Source organism: Camarhynchus parvulus, chromosome 12 (genome assembly GCF_901933205.1).
Source record: "Camarhynchus parvulus chromosome 12, STF_HiC, whole genome shotgun sequence".
Lineage (NCBI taxonomy): Eukaryota > Metazoa > Chordata > Aves > Passeriformes > Thraupidae > Camarhynchus > Camarhynchus parvulus.
In genome coordinates, this window is record NC_044582.1 from 7,704,441 (window position 1) to 7,730,873 (window position 26,433).

The 26,433-nt window shown below is 36.5% G+C and overlaps 1 protein-coding gene across 9 annotated transcripts in view; it reads right to left on the reverse strand.

Annotated features, from left to right (window-relative positions):
- Positions 1-26,433, reverse strand: part of ERC2 (ELKS/RAB6-interacting/CAST family member 2) — a 405,797-nt gene that overhangs the window by 349,452 nt on the left and 29,912 nt on the right. For 5 of the 9 annotated variants that reach the window (XM_030956687.1, XM_030956686.1, XM_030956684.1 and 2 more), the window contains exons 3-4: positions 6,348-6,371; positions 5,319-5,735 (exon numbers count right to left, since the gene is read on the reverse strand). In XM_030956687.1, the coding sequence (XP_030812547.1) occupies positions 5,319-5,735; positions 6,348-6,371 (441 nt within the window). The remainder of the gene's footprint in view (positions 1-5,318; positions 5,736-6,347; positions 6,372-26,433) is intronic. The other 4 variants (XM_030956690.1, XM_030956689.1, XM_030956685.1 and 1 more) reach the window with 1 other exon arrangement.

Here is a 26,433-nt window from a genome sequence, read left to right on the forward strand (position 1 = left end):
GTGGGACTTTGCCTTAGGCAAGTTTTTAATAGCAATAATAAAAAAATACTTAATGGTACTTAGGGTAAATAATGTGTGGTCACTATGTTTAAAAAAAAGTAATACCAAACATCTGTGCTAGATTTCCACATGATAAAATCCCCATATTACCTACAGTTCTCCCAAAGTTATAGAGAAACAAATGTTTATTTAAAAATCTAGAAGAGACATGTGATAACCAATTTAAGAATTTTAAGGCAGGCATCCTGTGTTTTCTGACAAGAATGTATATTTAGTGATCTTTATGATATTTAATTCTGAACATGAAGAAAGTCACAGTATGACGTTATGGCTTCAAGACAAATTTTCAATCACGAACAAATGAAGAATATCTTTTAAGTCTACTTGCAAAGACCACTATGTTCCTCACAGGATACATTAATTTTTTTATCAAAGCAAAAGCTATTCATTTTTTTTTCAGAAAACAAGAATAAAGTTCATCTACCTTTGAAAAACACTAACAAAAATACTTGAGTGAATTTAGTTAAAGGCATAGGATTCAGTCTAACAGTGATGGAAAACCAAGTGCAATCTGGGCAGAAATCCTCAGAAAGCATGAAACAGAGCTCACCACTCTCTTAAGAGGCTCCATCTCCCAAACTGCAGCAGCAACACATGCTCACTGTTACTCAGAGCTACATTTGCTCTCTCTTGCTTTGTGATAAGGAACTAAGGAAACCTTTGCTATAACTCTCTCCAAGCTGGGAATCCTACTATCCCTGTGAAAGCTTATTGCCTAGATTTTAAATTCCTTGATAAAGGAAAGAAATCTAACCCAATTTTTTACACAGCTTATTTCCCAACATTTTAGTGAACCTTGCCGACACTGACATTCTTTGCTGTTCCTGTAAAAGAGTAGGATTCCAACTTCAGCTTTATTCTCCTTCTCCTGCTTTATAATGCATCTCATATTTGCCACTGCTAAGGCCCTCAAACACAAAGCTTGAGTGAAACTGTCATCACAAGTTTGCTTTTGTGAAACAAAGTTTAAAAATGCATGGATTCCACACTGCAGAAAGATACAATCTTTGAGGGCCACCAAGTCAACACCTCACAGTTAGCCTGTATCTCCTAACAGAATATGAAAGCAAATGAAGGGAAAAAATTGTTTTATTTTCTGGAGTTACTTCTCTGCCTCTAGTACAACAGCCAATTCCATTACTCTCGCCTGTACTTTCTCTAAAAAATACCATCAAAAGCCTGGAGAACTTCCAGATCTCTGAAGGCAGCTATAATTATCAAATTCTGCTGAGGCTACTCAGGAGGGTGGGTGAGGGAAGGGCAAGAAGCAATCAGTGGCTTAAAAACAAGAAATTTCTGCATGATTCTTGGATAACCAGCCAATCAGAACAGTAGGATATTTATTTCTGATAATGCGCATTCTTGTGTGAAATTGCCAGAAAATCAAAAATTGACAAGGTGGTAGAGTCTGACAGACAACAAGAAGTTATTTCTCTCTACCTAGTTAAGTGAAAAAGTTACCAACTAGACAAAAGCCGCTGTGGAGTAACAAAGAACATCTCCCTTACTATTCAATTCCTTGTAGGATCAGTGCTCAGGAGGTGCAGGTCAAGGAGAGAACTGACATTCATTTGAGATACAGGTGTGTTGAAGAGATGGTCCTTAATTCCCAATGTTTCAAGACCACTTGCTTCAGTTTCTCTCACAACATGGTAGTTTAATTCTCTGGTTTACTCAAAATATCACCCACCAGTGATTATTAATAGCTTTCTACACCACCACGTTGAATTATCTAAAAGATGAACAGAATTAACAAATAGAAGAAATTCCAGCTTTGCATTGTTTTAAAGCACTAAGAAATGAACAGAATAAGAGAAAAAAATATGGTTGCATTAGGGGAAAACATGGTCAAAAGCTCAACATGTAAGACTACTTTCTTTTAGCTAGGTTGGTACACAATTAAATTTCATGAACTGAAAAATTCAAATCAAAAGTAATTTTAAATTAAATACTAACAGCAAAGGGCTTATGAGAAGGCCATCTCTACATTTACATTTTAATGTAATGTTGAGGCTGTATAAAATCAGCTGTCTTCAGTTAATTTTTTTCCATATTCAACTTCTCTTGCACCATGTTAACTTTTTTCCACAGACAGCACTCTTTCTGCTAGAAACTACAGCAGAATCATTGTAAAGGTAAAATGACACAAACAAACGCTATTTGTTGAATAACTTCATATGATGCTAGACAGAATTTTATCATCTTTGTTTCACAGAATCACCAAGTCAATAAGGTTGGAAAAGACATCCAAGACCATCAAGCCTGAAGTCCTTGAAAAGCTCCACCTTGTCAATCAGACCAAGGCACTGAGTGCCAAACCCAGTCATTTCTTGAACACCTTCAGGGATGGGGACCCCATCACTTCCCCAAGTTGTCCATTCCAGCGTTTAACAACCCTTTCCATGAAGGAATCCCTGAATCTCCCCTGGTACAGACAATTTCAAGTGCAGCAGCAGAAATAAAATAGCAAAACTGATCAAAGAGAAGAAAGAGCCATCCATTAAAATCAAAGAGAACATTACACATGGCCCAATACTAGTTTCTCAGAAACACACTCAACACTTGAGCTATATTCCAACCTGTAAAAATAAAGAAAGCAGAATATTTTAGATTATGTTCTAAAATGACAGATATCTTGTTAAGGGTGTAGAAAAATTAACACAATTTGAGTGAATTCTAAATAATTCATGAATGAAAGTCATTAAGAATGTATACAAGTTCTAGCTTACTTTTAAAGCATTCTCATGAGGAAAAAAAATGTTCAGTAACTCTGCCAGGTGATTTACACAGCTAGGATGGAAAACTACAAACACCAGTTACAGAAAAAAAAAAATCAACCCACTGGGGAGGCTGCTGCAGAAGATTCAACCTAGTAACCTCTGTTTTATCATACTGAGAACCTGTATTGTGCAGGATGAAGACTAAAAGCAGAGACAGAAATTCAAATGAGCACTGCAGAACAAGGATTTACCAAGCTACACATAAAGATCAAAGGTTGATCCATTTGGAATTTTAACAAATATGTAATACTTTGAAACTATACATAATGTCTGATGTTACTTCAAAGCATGCAGACAACTTTCCATAACAAGAAAGTAAAGAAAAAATTTGAACCTCAGTACATTTTCCAAGAACCAGAACAATCAAATCCAGAGTCCTGGATAAACAAACAGGCACCTACTAAAACATTTTGTTTTTAAAGAGTTCCTACCAGCTTACACATCATACTTCCAAGCTCCCTACAACTTCAAACATGCAGAAACTTAAAAATAAATAAAAATAAAACCTATAAATACTATGTGCAACAGAAAGAGAGCTGGAGAGAGAGACTGCACCCAAAGCCTTGAATTCTTATAAAAACAATGAAATCGTGAGCCAAAACGTCCAAAATATTAGACAGTTCCTGCCAATCTGGCTGGGACAGATTCCAGGCAACAAATGCAGTAAAATTTTAAACCTTGATCACTTACCAAGGTATATCAGCATGTCATTAGCAGTAAATCCCATTCTACACTTGCAGCACTCCAGACAAAAGACAACCTCTATATTCTCATATAAACTGAGGGAGAAACAACATTTTTCCCTGCCCCTGAGAACAACTGGGTGGAACACCAAAGTAATTCAGTGTAAATACAGGAGAAACATGCACAGTCTATAGGTAGCCCTAATATCTCCTCTCAGCATGTCTTGGACTAATCAGTAAACTGGATGCCAATTGGACTTTACTTGGAAACTTACATTTCATCTTTTTTTTTGAGCTCAATTTAGCTCTACTTCTCACTGTCCTTGATAACCATTCTCATTAGAAATTTTCTTCAAATTTCCTTATGTCCCATATATAGCCAAATTAGGGTTCACAAACTTAATTGGCAGTGATACAACAGATGAAATAAAATCACACAATCACCCATCTTTGAAAACAAGAGTGCATGCAGACCTAAATCCAGAAATTTGTCTGCTAGTTTATAGAACTTATTCCACAAGCATTCCTCATCACAAACTCAGTATCATTAGCTCCTTATGCAATTCCTTTCAGAATCCATTAATGCATTACATCAGTTTTAATTAAAACTGTGCCTGTGAAAAGATTCAGGATCCACATCTTCACAAGAAAACTTTACTGAAGCATATCATGACATTTTCCACTTTCTAAGCTTCAAATGGGCAGCAGAAACTACTGAGTCCTCAATGCATATTCTAGGTGAGACAGGAATATAAGCTAAACATAAAATAATTTATCCACAGCAAAGAAAATGTTTTGCCAACAGTCTCTAGATGTAAATAGCTGTTCTTAATCTCAAGCTTAATTCTTAAACTCTTGCACTAATTTCATTTGTGCTTTGAGCTGTCAGGCAACGTGGTGTTTTCAGTGACCACACTGCTGCTGAGTTTCTCAGTGAACAGACATGTCTCTCCTGACTTCCTTTGCTGTGTGTCGTTATCCACAACCTCCTGCAACTTTTCACCCTCCTTAGCAAGGTCTTTGTGAGGAAGACTGGCCCTGCCTTGTTTGCCTGACAGAGTCACGTGAGAACATTGCTGGAACCTAAAGGGGCAGATGGGCTTGACACCAGGCCAGATTTTCTTTCAATTGTACTAATCCAATCATCCCAAATCCAGTCCCAAAAATGCATTTACAAGTGATGTAGGCAGCTGGTGCAGGTGGGCTTGGGATCAAATTTAGATTTTCTCAAAGTAGAGCACAGTCAGCAGCACAGTGTTTTTATGTGACATTACAGTATATTCATGTAAAAAGTTGGAGTATCTCCACAGGAAAATACATTAGAAATACACATCGACAGAAGCCTTTGTTTATATGGAAGGAAAATTATTTCAAAACACTCTTTTCAAGCACTAGAGGCATAAAAATCCAACACAAAGGTAGCATGCACTCATGACTCCTTAGAGCAGCAGCAGGTGTCACTTCCCTCTTCAGTAGGTCTAATCTTCACTCGCCAGATATCACTTCATCAAAATGAAAGGACAAAGAAACTTTGCAAAGCAACATTTCAATAACAATAAGCCCAAATATACCTACCTCTGTTCCATACTTTCTTATTCTTGCTTTCAGATATCATACAGTCCTGAGTACTTATTACAAATGTAAAACAAATGCATGCTATTCTTTTCATCCAAAAATTAGAGCACAAAAAGAAAACCCTTAAATATTCTAATTATATTTCTAAAACTGCAACAAGTTCCATGACTATATTTAACAAAAATATGTACTTTAAACAAATAAATGAGTTTTTAATTACCTCTCTAAGATGCATGTTTTCCTTCTCCTTCTGATCTAAAATGACTTCTAAATGATTAACCTGAGATTCAGCCTCTGCCATCCTTCGAGTTCTCTCATTGTCATCTTCCATTCCTTTAGAAGGCAAACCTTTACTTTGCAACATCTCTAGAAGCTTTTTTATTGATTCATCTCTGGCATTTAGCGTTTGCTTTTGTGTTTCAATCCTAAGCTCCATTTCTTCTAGAGTTTTTCTCAACAGGAAGAGCTCTTTAGCTTGTCTATCATGCTCTGCCTGAAGTCTTCGAAAATTCTCCTCCGTGAGCTCAATGGTAAAATGCTCAGCCCCTCGGTTCCCACTTTCTTGCTGGAGAAGATGGTTAAGGTCTCTCTGGGTTCTAAGCTCATCTTGAAGTGCCTGGATTGTCATTTGCAGATGCTGCAATAAAGAAGATAAAAGAGAAAAAATTAGCTTAGGATCTGATTGTAGAATTAGTATTTGATTCAAGTTTTGTTGTATGCTGTTACAAAAAGTCATTAGAATTAGTAATGAAAGTATACCAAATGATCTTATAAAATATCAAATAATGCAGGTGACAATATTTGTAATGATATCTTTCAAGTGTTTCTAGAAAGAAAAAAGAAGACAACATACACAGACACAAAATAATGTCAGCTACAGATAAAATAGCAACAAATGCAAACACTAGGCAGTGACACATCCATTAGATCAATGTGTACCTACAAAGCTCAAAGACTCAGTATTCCATGTTTTCTAAATTACCTCATAGACTAAAGAGAAATCTGCTCTTCATGGTACTCAACAATACTGCTGTTCATAAAGTCAATCAAAGCCCTCACTACAATTAAAGGGGACTTTGGGGAGGGGCCGAGTTGGGGCTGGTTGGTTTCATTTTTTCATTTTGGAAGCTAAAGCTATGAAAAGTTTAGTAAACAGGATTACTGTATCTCTAAAAAGCAAACAACAAAAAAACCACATGAAGCAATACTGAATTTTGAAAAATAAATTTACTGCAAGTAGTGGACAAACCTTTGTTCTTCTGGCATCCAAAAACTGAACAGCATGGTAAACGAAAAAATGAAGCAAAATCAACATAAAGGTCAGATGCAAGCAAAGGAGATTCAACAGAAAGAACTGAATTCAACAAAAAGTATCTTCAACAGAAAAAATAATTTTATTGAGTTATACAGAAAGGCGACAACACATTCACAGTACTCAAACCCATAAACATAGAGAGACTTCACTCAATAGAGGTGAAAAAGAAAAGCATATTTGAAATAATCAGTCCCATGATAAATTACAACATTCCTATTGGACGTTGCTGTTGTTTTACACTTTTAGGTTATTCAGAACACTAACTTGTCCTAAAATATTTATACTACATCTGAGTACAGGGATCTGTCTCTGTTCCAGAGGTGTGTCCTGCACTCCCTTGATCTCAATGCAGATCAAAATGAAAATGGATTTTTCCCATGTTAGGGTTGGAGTACAGATAATTAGCCTAAATAGCTATGGCTTATGATGTTCATTTCAGATTATATCCTCATCTGAATTTGTTTTTCTTCTTATTTTTTCCCTTTACTCATTGCCTATACAGAATACTGAGCTTTTAGAAATTTGAATTCCTGAACAGGCTCACAGTCTGTACTAAAAGACATTTAACTGAAGGAATTAGGGGACTTAAATGTGTGTCATCAGACCTTTTAGGTTTAATTGATGTTCTGCAACTCCACATTCTAAAAAACAAAACAACAGAAACCACAACAAATAAAACCCAAAACAGCAACAACACAGACACCAAACTAACAACAAAACATTCTATTTGATACCACCTTCACGTTTTACACAAGTACACATAAATCTGTCGTGTTTTAGCAATGATTTAAACTAAATGAAAAATTCTAAACCTTGAGAAACCAACCTTTTGAAATAATGACTTTTATCAGTTATTTCAAATGGAAAAGAAGTATTGCCAGTGGTAGAATTCAGTAAGACACTTCGAACCTCTTCTATCATTAAATAAGCACTACTTTAATATATGTCCAGATCTTAATTCTCTTATTATCTGCATCTTACTAGGCACACACTCAGTTGAGAGCATACACAGGTAAGCCACTCATTTACAGCCCTGCTTTTATTTAATGGCAACTCTTATATTTTCTTAATCTCACCATCTTTTTAATTAGCTATAATAAGCTTAAAAACTCCAGTAAACTTTAAAATCCTTTAGATGTAGAAACTTCCCCACTTTGAATCTACTAATGTGCCAACTGTTTGTGACCCTGAGACTGACTACATCATCTGGCTTCCGAAATTATTTCACTGTCCTACTTCTCACACCTGACCAAGAACCTTCTCTGTACTACCATGCTACAACTAAGCAACAGCAATATTCAGTAACTACCAGCACCCCAGAAATAGTAAAAATTATTTCCATGATCTGAATAATGATTTAAGATGCATCCACCTAATGTTAAATCAGAATTTATTTATTACTTCATGCTACAAACTATTTACAAATTAATGTTTTTCTAAAGTCAAGTAGTTCCTATATATCAAATGTCAATATGTTTATAGAAATCTAGCTGAGCAAAAGAAAACTAAAACACCATGTTCTAACCCACAAATGAAAGTAAACTTGACATACACATTCCTAACACACAAACCTTCTGAATGTAACCTCTAAAAACCAAAAATTGTTGAATGAACACAAAAATAATTAGAAATCAGAACTCAAATAACAATTCTGGTTAAGATAAATAAGACAAGTTCCTCTTCTGCCCCCAGCAGCCTGTGCATGCTCTCCTTAGGCTCCACCCAGGCCCACGTTTGTCACTAAGCATGACAGTGGTTCTGGCTGCTTCTCTGTAATTACCTTAAAACTAACAGCCTCAACTGTGGCAGACTACTGCTACTTTGACATAAAAGAATCCATTTTTGTACACCTTCAAGACTTAGAACATGGTGGACCAGATTTAGACTTCTGCTGTCACAGATTTTTGTATCTGCAGCTTGCTAAGGAAAGGAAAGAACAAATGGTGTGAGGGTGGAAAGAAATTGTATAATTAACTGCAGGGGAAGGAATGTAGGAGTGCTGTGAATATCTGTCACATGGTTGTCATTACAGACACAGAACTTTACAGGATTTTTTTTAAAAAATGCATACGATCTATCACATTTTTTATAATTTCTATTAAAAATGGACCAGTTGACCAGAAATATTTCTATGCCAATTTCTTGACAATATATAAATAGTTCTCTCAGAACTTTTTCAATCCTTCTTTGCAGCCCAGCTCCAAGAAGCAATCCATGGAACTGTGAATTGCCCCATAAACTGAAACAAAACTATAAAAGGAAGATTAACTAATGGCTCTTCCCAGACTTCAGTTCATGTTCTACACAAGGAAGATCCTCTAGTCTGTGCCAACTAACTACACCCAAAAAAATTGCCTGCTGAGAACTCTCCTGCCTCAGTGTGCCTTGGGCCACATAAACACTTCAGAGCATCCTAAAGCCCCAGATGTGGTAAACAGCAGAGGGGAATGAATTCACAAGGAGACTCACTGATTTAAAATTGTTGATCCACCTACAGAAGCACACAGCTTCTCGTGCTTTGCACCATCACAGGGCCACCAAAAGCAAAGAACACATTCAAGAACCCAGTCCACTGGATTTTAGCTCCTGATTCTCCTGTTTCTTTCCCACCCCAGTTAACAGAGAATTGGCAGGGCAGAATCAGCTAACAGTCTAGTCTCTTGGCAGTGGCAAATATAAAATTATACAGAAGACTTTGCAAAAAAATCACCCTGTGTAATTGTATGCTATAGAAAGCTACAGCTATACCTGAAGAATACACCTCAACAAATATAACAGCAAATTATCCTGTCAACCATTCTCTCATTCTCTAAAATCAAGCTTCCTTATTTATTCTATAATCTATTACTGTTCTATTTTAATTCTCCACAGTATGAGGCTCTATCATCGAGAGGAAATAGACTACTGAAAGCTTTCTTATGAACTGCATCTAAATCAACTTGTATGTTAAATTTAGTTGTACTACTGAAATAAGTTCGAACATTACACTTGCAAATATGTGTAACTAAGTATTGTTAAAGAAAAACATGCAAATCCTAATTTTCTCCTTTAAAGAAAAAAAGAAAGGGAATTGGAGACATTTTATTCATTAGCATAAATTAAGAAATTAATTCTCTCTTGCATTTCCTCATCTGCCTATTACAATTCATAAATCTGGTATCCAAAAAAACCCCACTGAAAATCTGTTGACTAGAATTTTGCCTGAGTAAGACAGGACTGACAGAAAGAGTTGGAAGGAGAAGACAGATCTAATTTGGGAGGAATAGCAAGAGATTCTGACCACACACGATGAATCTTCAGCATAAAAAATTCTGAGCATGAGATGTGAGAGAGCTTTTGCATAACACTGTTTGCTGATATAACCACACATTTGAAAATAGAGAATTCTTGTCTGACTTCCCTTACTTTTTCTTTCTTTATGCCTTTAAATTTGGTGTCTTGTCAAATTCTGTAAAGTTTGCACTTACAAGCGTGCTTTGCAAGTTTGGTAAGGAATCTTGTCACGTACACTTAAATCTGCATTTCTTGACACAGATGTGGTGGGCTGAGCTTGGCTGGAGGCCAGGACTCCACCAAGCCACCCTATCGCTCCCCTCCTCAGCAGGACTGGGGGCAGAGGGGAAGAAGATGAAATAAACCTCGTAGGTCAAGGTAAAGGCAGTTTAATAAAACAAAAGCAAAGGCCATGCACAGAAGCAAAGGAAAACACAAGATTCACTCTCCATGCCCCAAGACCAGCCCATACCCAGGCACTTCCCTGGCCAGTAGGGCTTCAGTACAATTGCTCCAGAGAACAAACACTAATAAAGAATACCCCCTCCATCAGCTTCTTGTTCAAACCTTTCCTCCTTTTCTTCCTCCATTAATAAGCAAGTGTCCACCAAGTTGCTCACTCCCCTAAGCTTACCCCTCATCCTGGGCTTTTTTCCCCCCCCATGGAATAGAGCTCAGTTCAGGAATAGAGCTCAGTTCCCTGTGACAAATACAGATCTTAATTTACACACAATCCTGCTTCTAAATTAAATACTCTCATTATGTGCATTTTGGTTTAATGTCTTGGCCCACTCTAATCATCACTAAACCTAATTTCTCCTCAGGTCCCAAACCAGCAGCAAGGAATGCTGATGCTACGGCATTCTACTACTGTTTAAAAAAAAAACCCAAATAATTATGTAGTCCCTAGAGTTTTCTGAGAGCAAAAACTGCCCTCCAATACATCAGTAATCTATTCTGGAATCTGACAGGGCAGTGCTGACATATTTAAACTGAGGTATCAGACTTGACTACTATTCAGTCAGCTTCTCCAGGTCACCTCACATAAGTATTTTGGCAAAAAAAAAAGTATTGCCTAAAGACTTGAGTTCACTGAACAAAAATGCATCCCCATACAGGCTAAAAAGCTGTAGTACTGCAAATTCAGAGCAGCTTTGCAGCTATTTTTTAAGGAAGAACCTGTAAATTTATTTCTTTCCTAATTCCCTTTTTTGCTGTGGGCTGAGAGATGTTGATGAGCCAAATCTTTTAGCCTGTAATCACAAGAACCAGAAGGTCAAGAGGAAGAGACTTTTAGAAATGTAACAAGTAAACAGACTTGAGAGGAATAATCTGCAAAGATACATGTTGGAGGGGGGAAAAAATCAATTTTTTAGTTATTAAAAAGAGGTTTAATTAAAATCTTTGTCATCAGTATCATAGCAAAATGCAGGGGTTTGCATTTAGGTGATCCTTACCATGATAACTTTTAAGCAGTCCAATTATGCTGCTATGACAACACTGGCGTCCTTTTTTTCACCTCTTCCCTTTGGAGAAATACTGTTAGTAGTGCCAGAGTCACTAAGTAGTATATTAGTTAACTGAAAAATCATCAGTAACAAGTATTTTGACCAATATGAACACGAGTGGTAGAATCTGTTTGCAGATTACTTCTTACAACTTACAGGGGGAAAATAAAAAATACTTTTTAACAAGGCCTGGAAATCAATGTCAGTTTAAGAAAAGCAGATTATTATTTGTTTCCCAGTAGTTCTGTCTGCAACGTTAACTACACAGCTAAGAACAATGCACGGTTTAGAAGTCCTGGATACTCAAAGATAGATCTTTGAGTTTTAAAACCATTCTCAACAGAAAAAGTAACTATATACTGTGAGAAATCCTCCATCCCCTCACAAACTCCAGCTCCTCTGATACGCTTTTATTGCCTGCATAAAAAGTTTCTCCTTTTTTCAGGATTGAAGCACTTAAGGTTCCCCAAGGAAGCTTTTAAACCATTTGGGATGATAAACCTTTACCCTCCCCACACAAAATGTCCCTCATGGTCTTGGCTCTACATAGTCAATGTTTGTGATTTGTATTCTGTCTGCCAATTGTTTACTAAAAATGAGCAGAATCCCTGTCCTACAGCTAATCCCAGGAGTAACTGCAATCACTGAACAGAAACATGGTCTGAGTTTCCCATCACCACAGCTCAAGTCTAGTAGAGTGAGAAAACATCCAAGGCCTTGTCCAAACAACAAAGAAAACTCCACTCCCCCATCGATCTCACCCACAAGCCTACTGGTAACAAATAGATACAAGAGAATAGAAAAACAAAAAGCACATGAGCACATCATTCCCAGCTTTCTATTTCCCATGATATAGACTTCCAGTTCTCCTCTGCCCTTTATCTAGAGGAACAGTAAGGTTTCAATTCTGCTGATGCACTGTCTGGTACCTTCTGGAAGCCTTTGTTTTTGAGATTGCCTTCTCTGCTGTTAAAGCTTTCCCGTGAACAAAGATTTAACACAGTAAATATACCCCTCAAGTAATAATCACAGGCTTTCAGAAGGTAACAGTACATTATCAAGGGTTTTCAATGTGGTCTATTTAGACAAGATATTTGCCGACATACACAAAGCTCTCAAAACATTGTGGAAAAATTCTTAAAACTGAATAAGTGTTGTTCACTAACAAAACATTGCATCGCGTATTTATTACAGAAATTTTGTTTCCGTTTTACTTTAAAAAAGAATTCTCCCTGATCTCCAAGTTCAAGTCTCCACACATAAAGCAGATTTTTTTTCTCAGCATAAAGATGTTCAATGCCAAGCTTTTTACCAAATAGTATTAGATTCCTCTTTTGTTATAATTAGCGGGATATTGTGTATGCAATGCCCAGTACAGAAACAACCATATCCAGATTAAGTCAGCAAGTCACAAACAGGTAACTAAAACCTAGTAAAATATTATTTGTCTCAACCCCACCAAACTACAGGTTTTTAGTTCATTTTCACTCCATAAAATAAGTTACATATTTGTAATCAACACAGGAATTGATTAATCAAATGTTGGGAGAAGCAAAGAGCATGTTTTTCTTTTGTGGAGATATTTTTGGGGTTTTTAAAGAAAAAAAATGCAGAGTTCCACTGAAAGTGAAATCACATATGTCCCCAGTGGACCAGGAACAGACTGAGCACTGCTCTGTCAGATTCCAGAAGAGATTACTGATGTATTGGAGGGCAGTCTTCTCTCTCAGATAACTCTAGGGACTACATAATTATTTGGGGTTTTTTTAAACAGTAGTAGAATGCCATAGGATCAGCATTCCTCACTGCTGGTTTGGGGCCTGGGGAGAAATTAGGTTTAGTGATGATCAGAGTGCACCAAGACATTAAACCAGAGTGCATACATTTAATTTAGAAGCAGGATTGTGTGCGAATTAAGATCTGCATTTGTCACAGGGAACTGAGCTCTATTCCTGCTTCCATTGTCATGTACAACTGAAATGCACCTGTCTGAAAACCTGAAAATATTTGCCTTCTGACTTTCATATCCATGGGATTATGTTCTTTAACACCAGTTAAGTGTGAACCATTATGCAAATTGCAATTAATGAAGAACAGAAAGTTAAGAATTTGTTGTTTCTAATTGCCAGCTTTAAAAAAAACCCTGATAATCAACAAAAATATTTGGCAAGTACTTTCTTTTTGGACAGTGGAATGTATTGTGCAGCCGGCTGATTCAGTCAAAATAATAGCATAGCAAAAATCTTGGATGCTAAACAGGCCTATTACTTTCTTATTTCTCAAGAACTGAGGTCGGCGTACATTAAAGGAATTTTTTTCAGGCACCAAGTCAAGAAATTGCTTACAAAAGGAGAGCATTGAGAGCAAACAAGGTCACATTTCAAACACTGAAAAACTTGTGGTATTTGATCTTCAGACCCTCCCTTTATCTGCTTTAACTTTTGCTATAGAGTTTCTCCTTCTGGCAGAGAATTCACTATTACCTTGGAAAAAAAATGAAAATAAAATTAATCCTTTTCCCAGAGTAAAAAAGAATGCAAATTGGGCTCTGTTTTCCAATTTTTTAGTCTGCCTCTAATGAAACATCCCACTCCTTTCATTAAAGAAATAAAATCTGAGGAAGGAGATTTTTGAGGACAAAGTGCAGGTTCTGCTGAAGCTACCAAAGTGAAAGGCAGATAAAGGAAAACTATAGAGGTGTCCAAATTGTGTTTCCAATTAGAAAGTCATAACAGATCAGAACAGAAATGGTTGCTACAGTCAGTAAACAGCAAGCCACAAAACTCTGAATGATGTTAAAAAATGAAATCAAGTATTCACATGATATGCAGTATGTGCTTTTTTCTCAGAGGACTTGAATACCTGACACACTGTAAAAGTTCACATTTTATGTATCACATCTAAGAAGCAATACAGGGAACTCCAACGGACTGAGAGAGCCTGCCAGTCTGCCCAGTGGAGATTTTGGTGATTAATTTACACTATATTGAAAGACACAAAAGAGGAAAGTCAGAAGACCAGACAAAACCTCAGCACCGTATTGCAAACCTTGATGTTTAATTCACATGTGAAATGGGGGCTTTAAGCTCCTGTACAGGAAGTCTCCATTGACAGAAGAGGCAAATGCAGAGCATCACTGAAAGTTATGGGAAAATGGGACATTTTAATATTTGTGCTGATCTTCTTACTCTTGCCACCCTTCCATTTTGTAACTTTATAACTATATATTTTCAAAAGCAGCCACGAGAAAAATCATATGAATATAAATTATTCACATGATAATTTCAAGCACAGCTTTTAGTAAGCCAGAAATACAAGTTCCAATTTCAACCTCACCCTGGTCTATTTTAATCAGCAAAATACATAAAAGAGCACTCTTCAGCTTTCAATTCTTTTTCACAACTAGGAATAGTACTGTGAGCTGATTAATCATAATACATAATCATTTCCTATTGAAACAATCTGAAAAGGAGCCTTAGAACTATGTGTTCTGATACAGCTAAAGAAAAATGAAAAAAAATCAATATAGGGATTTCAGTGGTTCCACTCAAAACAGAGTTGTTAGATGCAACAGTGACAAATGATGCATCACAAAGCACTGATGACCATCTGGGAAGACATTTCATTCATGCTGGTTCACTGAAGAAATGCAGATACGCAGGAAAGAAATCATCGGGGCTCAAAAAGATCCCTGCAGCTAACAAATATACGCTTTCACAAGTCGGGAGAACTTTGGTTTCGCAGCGAAGTTAGTTAAATCTAGATTTATTCTTGTCAGATTTCGTAGGAATCTCTTCACGGCCTAAAGCAATGCAGGACAGCCCCGTAAAAAATCTGCAGCTCTGGAGTGTTCCCACAAGGTGGCACTAAATCCCCAGCCGCAGAAAATCCTGACGGAGCGCAGAAACGCGAGGGCAAAAACCCACGGCCACGTACAGAGCATAGGAAAATAGAGTACCGCCACGTTATGTACATAACATACATAAATAGACTACGGCCACGTTCATAGCATAAATAAACAAAACTATTTACAGATTAGAAATCACAGGATAGAAAAATAAAAATAAAATAAAGATAAAAATAACAGCCTAAATCACATATTTTAGAAGAGATTGTAATTTTCCCCTCATAATTCAACAGCGGAAGTGGAGGGCACACAGACACATGTACCACATGTGTGTATAAATAAATATATATATATTTATATATATATATATATATATATATATATATACACTCTCGATACATACATTGACTTACAGTCAGCACTTCAGAAGAGATCAAGTTCAGCTCTTGGTTCCAAGTTCTGATACAGAACCAATATTTCTGATGTAGTTCTGTTTTCCCTGCCCTGGTGACACCCCACGGGTCGGGCAGTGCTGACTCCCAGCCCTCTGGGGCACTGCAAGCACCAAGAGTCAGATACAGCCTTGTACTCATATGCAGTCAATGTTCCACTTTCAACTACTTGATTTTTTTTATCCCTCACCCTTTCCTTGCATGTTGGTGCAGTCTTTTCACCCCAAGTGCATTGCATAACCTTAATTACTGAAATAGTAGTGTACCCATATGCTGGGCTAATTTTTAGTGGTGTTCAAACTCCTGAAGTGTCCAGAAGCCTTCAGGGGGCCCTTTGTTGCCAACTTCAATTAAATAAACAGGTACTAGGTCATTTCAGGCCAAATGCGTTCCACAGTGCTGAATTTTAAATTGTTAGCACTACCTAATTTTCCTCCAACAGTCTATTGGTTTTTTCATCATTTTTAACACTGCTTTAAGCAAGCATGCTGTAAGAATATTCATTTTTTACAGGTATTAAAAAAGAAAGGAGTTATTTAATCTCTGCAACTACTTTGCAACCAAATGCAAAAGACAACAACTTTTAAGGTAAGAGCAGATGAAGTAATTTGATGATCAGCTCCAAGCATTACATTCACACAAAAAACAACACTAAGTTCCACAAGCACACTGCTACTATTGATTTTCTCTCCACCACCCCACATTAGGGATAAGATAACACAAGATCCAGGGGTGGGTAAGGGATTTTAGAACCACCTTGAAGTACAAAATGTTTATTTAATTCTAACTGCCAGGGGTTTTTTTTTCTGCATATCACATGCTTACACATCTGTTGGCTATATAATGTAAACTCATTGCAATTTAAGTACAGATTTGTGATCAGAATGAATATCCCCTTCAACATATCCTGCCTTAATCCCCAGTTTTTGCACTGTATGACCGGAGAGGATTTGTTCTATTCTGTATAAAAGGAAGTGAGAGTATAGAATCAATACTCCTGTTGTCATCCAAAACACTCCATGCATCCTGCTCAGCTAATGTCAGTTTCTGTCAATAACTGAATAAAACATATGGCTCTTTTGTTTGTAAAAAGTTATATCATGCTGTATCTTTCTACTTTTCCACTCATGCTCAGGCGCATCTTATATTTGACTTCAAAAACCCCATGATCCTTTATTATGCTTACTTTGTGCTGCTGCAAAGTTTCACAAGTTTTGCTCTTTCTGCTGTACAGATGCTCAAAGACTGCACTGACAATAATTTAGTGAGACAGCTGTTCCTAGAGGTGTTTCTCAAGGAAAGCATTTCAGTGTTTTCTCAGTTCTGTTTCACCACACTGATTATAATCGGTATCCTGACTTTCATGAAAGCCTTAATATTAACTAGCAAACTCATAATCACACATTGCTCACTTAATCTCTCGGAAAACAGACTACCTAGGGTCAGTACACCGCACTGGATTCATGTTCTTATCTCGCCTAATTATTATTAAATAAATAATTCTATTGGAGGACACCATTCAGATTCCACTCCACCCTAGAATTTTATGAGAGTTCTAGCAAAAAGCACACTTCTTACAGCACAAGTTATTTAAATAATAATCCGGTAAACTGACGAACAGTAATAAAAATTAGATAATCAAAGGTAAAGAAATTTCTACGTAAAGGTTATGGGATAAACATTTGTATATAAGAGCTAAGGGAAACAAAGCATCATTGCATTCCTGCTCTGGCAGTGGCAGGATTTGTTGATCCTTAAGAGCAAAGCTATTGGAAAATACAAGTGCTCCCCCTCCAAACCTGAGAGCCTATATGGCAATGACAGCACTGCCACTGAAGGATGAGTGTGACAAGCAATATGATCTTTGTAATTGTTACTTTGTTTTCCCACATTTCGAACTACTCTTCATAATGCCTTCTCTCAGCCCAGCTATTACTGTCACCAGTCCTTAGTATTCTTGCATCAAATCCAGAAGAGCTGATTCCAACCCCTCCATCTGAGATTCTTCCTCTAACAAGAGAATTATCACTCTACAAGGTGTTATTTTCACACCACATTCCTAGTAACAGAAACAGTGTATTCCACTTTTTTGAACGGTTTTATGTGCACTAATTGCACAGAAATATTAATATTGATAATATTTCAAACAACTGCACTGCTTCCAGAGGTAATAAAATATTGAATTATTGTTCTCTAATTCAGGGCCATCTAAGCACTAAGAATTGGAAGAGATCCTGCTCTGAAATACTCTAATGCTGTACAGATGAGATCATTTGTAGCAGCAAAGGATTAGTTGCAGGGGAATTGCTCGCTACTATTTCACATGCTACAGCTCCTACAATTTCCAGTTTGCCTCCTCACTCAACCTATAAAGAAGCAAATGCACTTACATCACCTCTGAAGTAAACAGTACTGCAAGATGCTCCTTCAGGTGTAAAATCTGTCCCAGAATTCTCTAGATCAAACCTGTATGCTACTCAGCAAATGAGAAAGCCCTGTGCAAAGGAAGTTCTTATACAGGATACAATCCACCATAAAAGAGAACTTATATCAGCTATTATAAACTAATTTAGAAGTCTGCATCTTAAGCTATTAAATGCAATTATACTTATGAAGAAAACTGCATTCATTTTTTCAACTGAAAAGGAGGGGAAATCAGATTTTATTCTGTATCATCTAACATCTCTACAGTCAAATCTATTAGCCCAAGAAGCCAAGCTTGTGTATAACCCTATGTTCAAAATATGTCAAACACAAGAGTGTCTCTTGATTGGAGTGATGTTAATTAAACACTAGCATCACTCCAATCAAGAGACATTTTATTAGAGATGCACAGAGAAATTAGCATTAAACACAACACTCTTTAGTGCTCCAGAGCAGACATTCTTACTTGCAGCCTGTAGATCAATTTGCTGGTGAAATAAGTAGACTGATGATCACAGGATAATTTACTTACTTCAAATTCTCTCTACAGGGGGAAGATATAGTTGCTAACAACAACAGGAAGCTACCCCAAGCACATTTATTAAAAAATATTTCTACACAAGAAGAAAAATAATTAAGGACTTTTCTCCAAGGAATGATGCCACACTCAGTGGTGTGGAACTATCACCAATGAGGCAGAGGTACAGAAAGCATAACAGCCTGACTGTGTTCAAAGACATGGAGGAGAACAGGACTAGACATCAAAAAGTGTGATCATGGAGTTCATGAAAGAGATTAGAAATCCTAGAAAGGAGAATAAAATGGAACTTCAAAGGCATTACACTACCTTTTATCCCTAACAAGAACACTTGCCAGAATGGTGGCAGTAAAAACTGCATTACAGGCTTTATTTTTTTCCTATGATCATTTTTTGTATTTCATACAAAGATGTTACACAATGAGAGAAACAAACAGGTGGTCAGTGGAACACTCACCTTTTGTCAAGTCAAATCATTATCTCAGACAACACAGGATATGAATTCTACAACTTTTTTCCTTCTCTTCCTGCTCCAATTCCTCTATATTATCACTTACCTTATTCTATTAAAAAAAAACCCAAAGATTAAAAGAAAGCCTACAGCATTAAAACTGCAATTGTGCTCACAAACAGGACATACTGATCTCACTGATGTTTGCAGAAGTGAACCAGACAGCCTTAGCTCAAAGGCCTATTTCATACTTTTTATTTAATATAACTTTACTCCTAATTCAAAATTCAGGTGAATAATGAACCACTTGCTATCACTTCTAACAAAAAACGCAGCACATTCAGTCTGTTCAAGCCATGTCAAAGGTACTCACTGGGGTCTTTTTACCTCTCCCAGCTGTCTTTTACTGAAATAACCTTGATCAGTTCCATGATTCATCTGTTACCTTGACCCTCTCTTTAATATTCTCAGTTGTATTGGAAACGCAGGTTCAGTCCTAGAGATTGAATTTTATCTATTAAGAGAAAGAAGTCTAGGCCACTTGTACTCTGAAACTTGGAGCACAAAAGCTTTTATAGTAAAGTGTACCTTAAAATAGCACTCTGCCATTTCTACTGCCAAAAACCTTAGTAAAACATATTATACTTTTTAGAGAGGATTAGAGGATTTTTTTTTCCTTTGATACACAGAGCCTGTAGAAATCCTGAGTGTTGTCCATATTCAATAAGAATCTAATATCTGGATATGATAATGTGAGTAACCATTCCATTTTCCTCCTTTCATCATAAATATTTATTGACAAACCAAAATCTAAAATATCTCAGGCACTTTTTTTTTAATTATTGATTACTTTAAAAGATAAAGGCTGTCCATTCCAAACCCCACATTTGTGACTTTTATGCACATTTATATATAAAAAGCTTGTTAGTTGCAGTAAAATGTAAACATGTATTGGGATTAGCCCTATTCCTTTTCATCTCTCAGTTCACCAGATCACAGAAGCTGCCAACATGTTACAGAGTAATCTGTGCTGATTCCTTGTGCTTGCATGGGGAGAACTTGCTGTTCCTCAGGTATTTCTCAGACAAAAATGGAGGAGGGATACCCACAAAATCCACTGGTCAAAAAACTCCCCAGGAAAGGATAACGGGACACGCTGTGATCACTGTAGGGCTCTGCTGGTTCTCTTCAGTTTCAAAGAGAAGGAAAAATAACCCTGAAGTAAAAGTGGAGGGGCCTATCTAGCTTGCAATGCTTTGCTATCTATGAGTTTAAACTGCTTTACTTCTTCAGGTGTTTCTCCTCTTTATTTCTTTTTTATTTGTATCTCACTTTCACCCTTCCAATGCTCTCCCAAGGGAATGAGTGTGTGGGGCTCAGGTGCCACCTGGGCTTAAACCACAAGCAAGATAATTGCCTATTAAATAATAAAATAACCAATGCATATTTCTAAGTAACTGTTCTGTGATGATTCCATATTGTGTTTAGCAAAAAATAGTATTAAAAAGGGAGCAAATATAAATTAAATTTGTATTGTCCTAAACGTCAAGTACTCAGTAGCAATTTTCTTGGTTTGAGAGGTGTGCTTCCTTGTTCTTCCAGTGCCACAGGAGGCTTAATCAAGCTGGACCATAAAAAACAAACTCCAGGAATGATGAAATGCAAAATATCCTGACCTCCTTGGAGAGTAATACTGTTTACCTGCCAAGTGAAAAGCTTTCAGCCAGGTGGATCATTTATTTTTAACTGTCACTAAATAGAAGGGAAAATGGCTCCAGGCACTTCAGAAAACAAAGGAAATTAAACATTTAATTGCCTTTGTAATCAAATAGACTTCATTATTATTTTGTTCTGTAGAATATTTTATCACCTCTTTCCCTAATATCTAGAATGGAAATGTTAAGAGTCTTTGTAAGTTCAGAGCAAAGAGTTCAGTAATTTCTCCCTTGGGTAACCTGAAAAGACCCCAAGGACCTGGTGTGAGACCTCTCTTTAGTTAAATGTGCTAAGTCTAACCAAGAACTTCAGAATAAATCCTAATAATCAAGCATCTTACTCAGACTTATTGTGCAACTTCATTTGTATACTCTTCTATACTAAATCCTCTTTTCAAAGTTTCTTCAAAATGAAACTGTGCTGGAAGTTATCACAACAGCAAAAGATTGATAACTACATGCCTGCCTACAAAAGAAAGTATGCTCATAGTTTTTATTGTATTAAATTCAATTGTATGAGACAAAATACCAGCAGGCTGTTATTACTGATGTACAGATACATTTTTCTGTCCTGAAGAAAATTCAATGCAAGCATCTGATAAAACCATTCAATAAATAAATCTATGCACTGTAGACAGTTATAAATAATACTCAAATGTAGCACGCTTCCACCAGCCAGAACTCAAATTTCATTTCAGCAAAAATAATGCAAGTGTTTGCAATAGCTTCAGCTAATTAGACTTCTCAGCACATTGATGGTTTTCCTGGCTCTTACTCTGGGAAGCAGTAAAATTGAAATTTTCATGATATACAAAAGAAACATCAAAATGTGCTTACTTAAAAGTTACAGGAAAAGGAAGCACTTTTAGACTTTTGGTTTTAAACTTTACAACCTTTTTGACAGTCTTCATCCCTCTGAACTCCGATTTATTTTCTTAGTTTAAACTTATATGGTAAAATGGAACCATTTCTAGTAGTTTATATCTGGTGCCTTGGATTTTGAGAGCTTTCCAAACTAAATGGCACCCACTTAAAAGGAAGTTTTGTCTCTAAAGGTCAGACTAGTCCTGATCAGATGGTAAACCTCAACACTTCTGTTGTCCCTAATGTAATGTTGCCTTTACTAAACACAAATGCATTGTCTCCTAAAATATCCTGTAATGAATCTATGTGGAGTTTTGATATTATGCCTTTATTTGATAGAATTTGATCTATCCTGTTGAGAGATCAACATTCTACAGTGTTTGAACAGCTTTTGTGAAGTGAGTTACCACAACCTGCCTGTGAACAAGAGTGTCTGCTCTAGGTTTGCCCACAATTAATTTAAGTTCACGGTGGGCATGGTTCCAGATGGAGGTGTCCTTCTGGCACTTGCCCCCCTGATTTGGAGACAGATTCCCTGGGTGAGACAACCAAGGATGAAAGAATGTCTGGAACACAGACTGATGTATTTGCCTGGATGATGTCACTGGTCATTGATGATGTCATTATTTATGATGAGAGCACCCTGCTCTTATTAAGGGAGGGGTTTGGAATACAAAGCAGGTCCACACAGGTAATTCATCTTTTAAACTTCTAGGGAGAAGTAGAGTATGAATGCAGTTCAAACACAAGTTGAGTGCTGTATTTTACAGAAAAGATTGTAATTGAATGATTTAGTGAATGTCTTACAAATCAAGAAAAAAAAAAGAACAAAAACCCCAAAACCTTCCTGGATGATGGGTCTCAGTTGCTAACCTAGCAATTAAGTTTAAATAACTGGAACAACTGAAATACCAGTAACCTGAGATGAACTGGGAAAGCATAGCCCCAACTCACTGTTAGGTGATAATAGCGCAAAAGAGAAGCCATCACAAAGTTTTACCCCTGGCTACAAAAGTATTTAGTTTCCCAATACAGATCAAAAAGCACAAGAGCCCAAAAAATAAATCAAGGGTCAAAGCAGAAGTCTCAGCTATTCTCAAAAAATGGTCCAGATGCAATATAAGAAATTAAATCATTATTATAAAGCTTGGGGTTTTGTATTTTCTACTTTATTGTGTCAATCAGCACAGCAGCTACACTGTGGAATGTGTGCATGTATAAAAAAAGCACATATAATGGAAATCTTTTAAGCACATCAGAATTCAGACCTCTTTAGATAACAAATCAAGGACCTCTTGGTACTCCTAAGGGGATATCTCCTAAGGGGTTTTCTATAATGGCCTCATTTTTACCCATTAAAACATACATATCAAAAAATGGCATTTTAGTCTATTCAATGCAGAGCCTTTAACTCCACTCTTTGGTAAATGCTCTTAACAATAGAGATGAGCTCCCTTTTACTTGCTTTCTATAAAATTATCTCTGACCTAAAGGTACTACAGAACACCTACAATAATATTATAATGCAAACTTCATATGTTCAAAAATCTAAAGTTGAATCATTGCTTTTAGCATAGAATCAACTTATACAGAAAAACTGTATTGAAAACACCACAAAGAACACAGATCATTGATGGGTGTCAAGTTTTGCCCATGTGAATAAGGTTTTGTGCCCTTATTCAAACACAAGACTTCACAGAATTTAACTCAGTTATACAGGAAATTCCTAGAGTTATAGTGGTACCAATCCTACTAGCCCTTCTTTTAATATTATTTTAGTAAAAATTACAGAAGTGCAATATCTTGTATATATGAAACTGGAAGGCATGTATTGAACAAGTTATTTTACTCATATATGAAAGTAATGTGGGTGCTTCACAAATTACTGTGACACAGATCACAAAATTAAGACAGAACAAGAAAAATCATTATGCTGATGACATTATTTAACATGTTTCTCATCTGCTATTTCAATATATTTGCACTTCCTAATACACAAAGGGCTAATCTCTATAGAATAACTCAAAACTAAATTCTCATTTCTGTGGAGCTTTCTAGGCTCTTTGGGGCTCTAGAGGGAAAGCTGTGGACATTTCCTTGCTTTTACAGGCGGAAAATGTCCTGAAGACTTCACAAAAGATTCTTATTTTCAGACAAATTCAGACACCTTAGAATTTTCCACAGAAATCCAGAGTGCCTTCATTTCTCACCAGTGGATCAGTTTGCAATAAATACCAAACCACTATTTTTCACTTCTTTTTAATTCCAGGTAGAAAGTGACAAAATACTTTACCAATAAATATACACTGTAATTCAAGTAATGCCTACATGTAAACCTTAAAAGTAACACACTCGCATCCATTTTCTACCCTTTGCTATGGTAAAATAATTGGAGGCTGCCAGAAACAGCAGGGAAATCTCAGCACATAAAAGCCATATAGGCCTTCTAAACTCCACTATATCCCCAAGAACACCTAGGAAGGTATTAGTGTGGGATACATGTACATTTGATAAATTCTTCACCTAAAAGCCTGCTCCCTCTTGCAAAAATAATTATACCAGCTTTTGAGGGCATTTGAGGCCCATTTCAGGTCTTCCCAATTGCCAAAAAAGCATGCAGAAAAAAGTCCAAAAATACCCCCATTGTTAATGATTATAATACAGTAAACTATGCTAAAGGTAGTTCCTCTGAATGAATCAAATATAAAATTGGGGCTTTCCCCAACCCTTGAAAAAATAAATCAAATTTATTTTTTTTTAGTACACACTTAGTCTTGCATGCCTCATGGTTTTATTATAGAAAACAAGTGCACAGTAACATACGGTACATCTGTTTCATATTTTGTCTTTCTGCTGTCGTGCTGTTTCTCTCAACATTCAGTAACACACACTTCTGTTGGCTCATAATAATTATTTTTAAGCTGCATATGAAACACAGCCCACCTCCACTGTCACTCCAGGGACATGATATTCCTCCCTCCTTCCCTCCTCCTACAAATGCAGAGTGGAATATAAAGATAGCAGAACCAAAACTAAGACAAGAGAAACCAGGAGTCCTTATCAAACACTTTACATTCCTTCACTTCCAGAAGTTTGGTTTTGCAAACACTCCTACACTGTAATTCATAGAGGAAGTGGTGGCAACGGAAAGGAGATGGTACCAGCAGAAATAATAGTTAAAACTCATTTAAGCAAACCCTAATACTTGCCCAAATCTGTACAAAGACATATTCTCCAAGTGAATAGGCAACCTCAGGCACAACAGCCATGTGGAAACATCTGTGAGGCAAAAAGCAGGACAAGAGCTGGGAGAGAGCACTGAGAAAAGAATGGTGAAGAACTGAAACCAGGAACATGGCATGAGCCAGCAAAAGACACAAGGGGGGAAAATGGAGGATGAGAAGAGGTATTATCTGTAGGGTAAACTGTTAGGTTGAAGCTGAGAAATAATAAACCTGGCAGCCAAGAATGTGTAATCTGTAGAAAAATTGGACCCAGAAAGGGGCAATGAAAGCACAACAGGGGAGGTGAGATGGGAGCAGTGAACATGCAAATAGTCAAGATAACTTGGAGCACAACATCATGGAGAGAATTTTTTACACCTGTATACATAGAGAATAGCCTGTGTCTCAAAAAAGAGAAGATATGGGGAAAAGATAGAGACAAACCAAAAGTAGCAATCTTTTGTCAATCTGATATTGGAAGTTGATGGTGCTGGCATTGCATCAAAAATGCAGCAATAAATATAACAAAAAAATAATCTTAATTTGTCAAAAATTTGCCTCCAGTCTGTCCAAGAGAATCTAAATACTTCTTAGCATCTGTCTGTTCCTATGGGCTTTAAGTCACACTTCACAATGGGACACTGATTGGCAAACGTGAATGCCACTTTGTTAAACAAATAAACATGCAATAAAAATAATACAGCACTGTTGCTGAAATGCCAACTTTAATTGCAGGACTTCAAGCCTCCCCATTTCTTTGGGAAGCAGATGGTAGTTTTGCTGGAAAGCAAAGGACTGGAGGTAGTTGGATTTGGCACATTGAAACTTGGCACCAGAATTTGAAAAGGTTCCATTTCAATTTTGTCACAGGGAAAGATGAATCTATGAATTAGGTCATAAACAGTGAAGTAGAAGCTAAAGGAGCTTTTAACTCTCCAGCCACTTCACCATTAAAGAGTCTGAATAGTTTCCCTTTATTACACACTTTACAGTATGCTGTAAATACCATAAATTAATAAATGATTGCAGCTCTAACCTGAGGCTCTCTTACTGTTTTTCTTCCCTATTCTTTGTGCATAACCACCGAAATAACTGCATCTTAATAAAAAGTTGGCATGCGTATATTAAAAAAAAAGCATATTATTCTCATCAAGAAAGGTGTTTCAGGCACATGCTGAGCAAATACAGTATTATTTACTGGAGGAAAAGAGTTTTTAGACATTCATTGATTCAACTGATAACACTGACATGAGATTATCTATCATATTTCATATTTCAAAAGAACATATGGCTTTCAGTAGATTCTTTTATGAACTGGCCTGCTGACAAAAAAAAGCTTTCCAGATATGCCATTAGCACAACACTAAACTGAAATTCCAACACACCAACATAACAACATCAATATGCTTCCTGGCTGTATGGAAAGTCCTTTTTACACAAAGATATATGTGTTTATAAATATCTAATCAGAAAATACCAATTCCAATGAAATTGTTTCTACGGGATGATTCAGGATTTCAGCAGAAAGGGTACAGTAGAATATTTAAAGAAAGCTATAGAAAGGAAAAATCAGGGGAAAAAAATGATTTTTACAGATACTATTTCAGAAAGTTTTATTTTTCACTCATAAAAAGAGAACTAGGTCATACTTTCTCAGTATTTTAATAGCAAGTAAACAGGGAATTACTAATATACAAAATACAATTAATTACCAACTTCCTTCA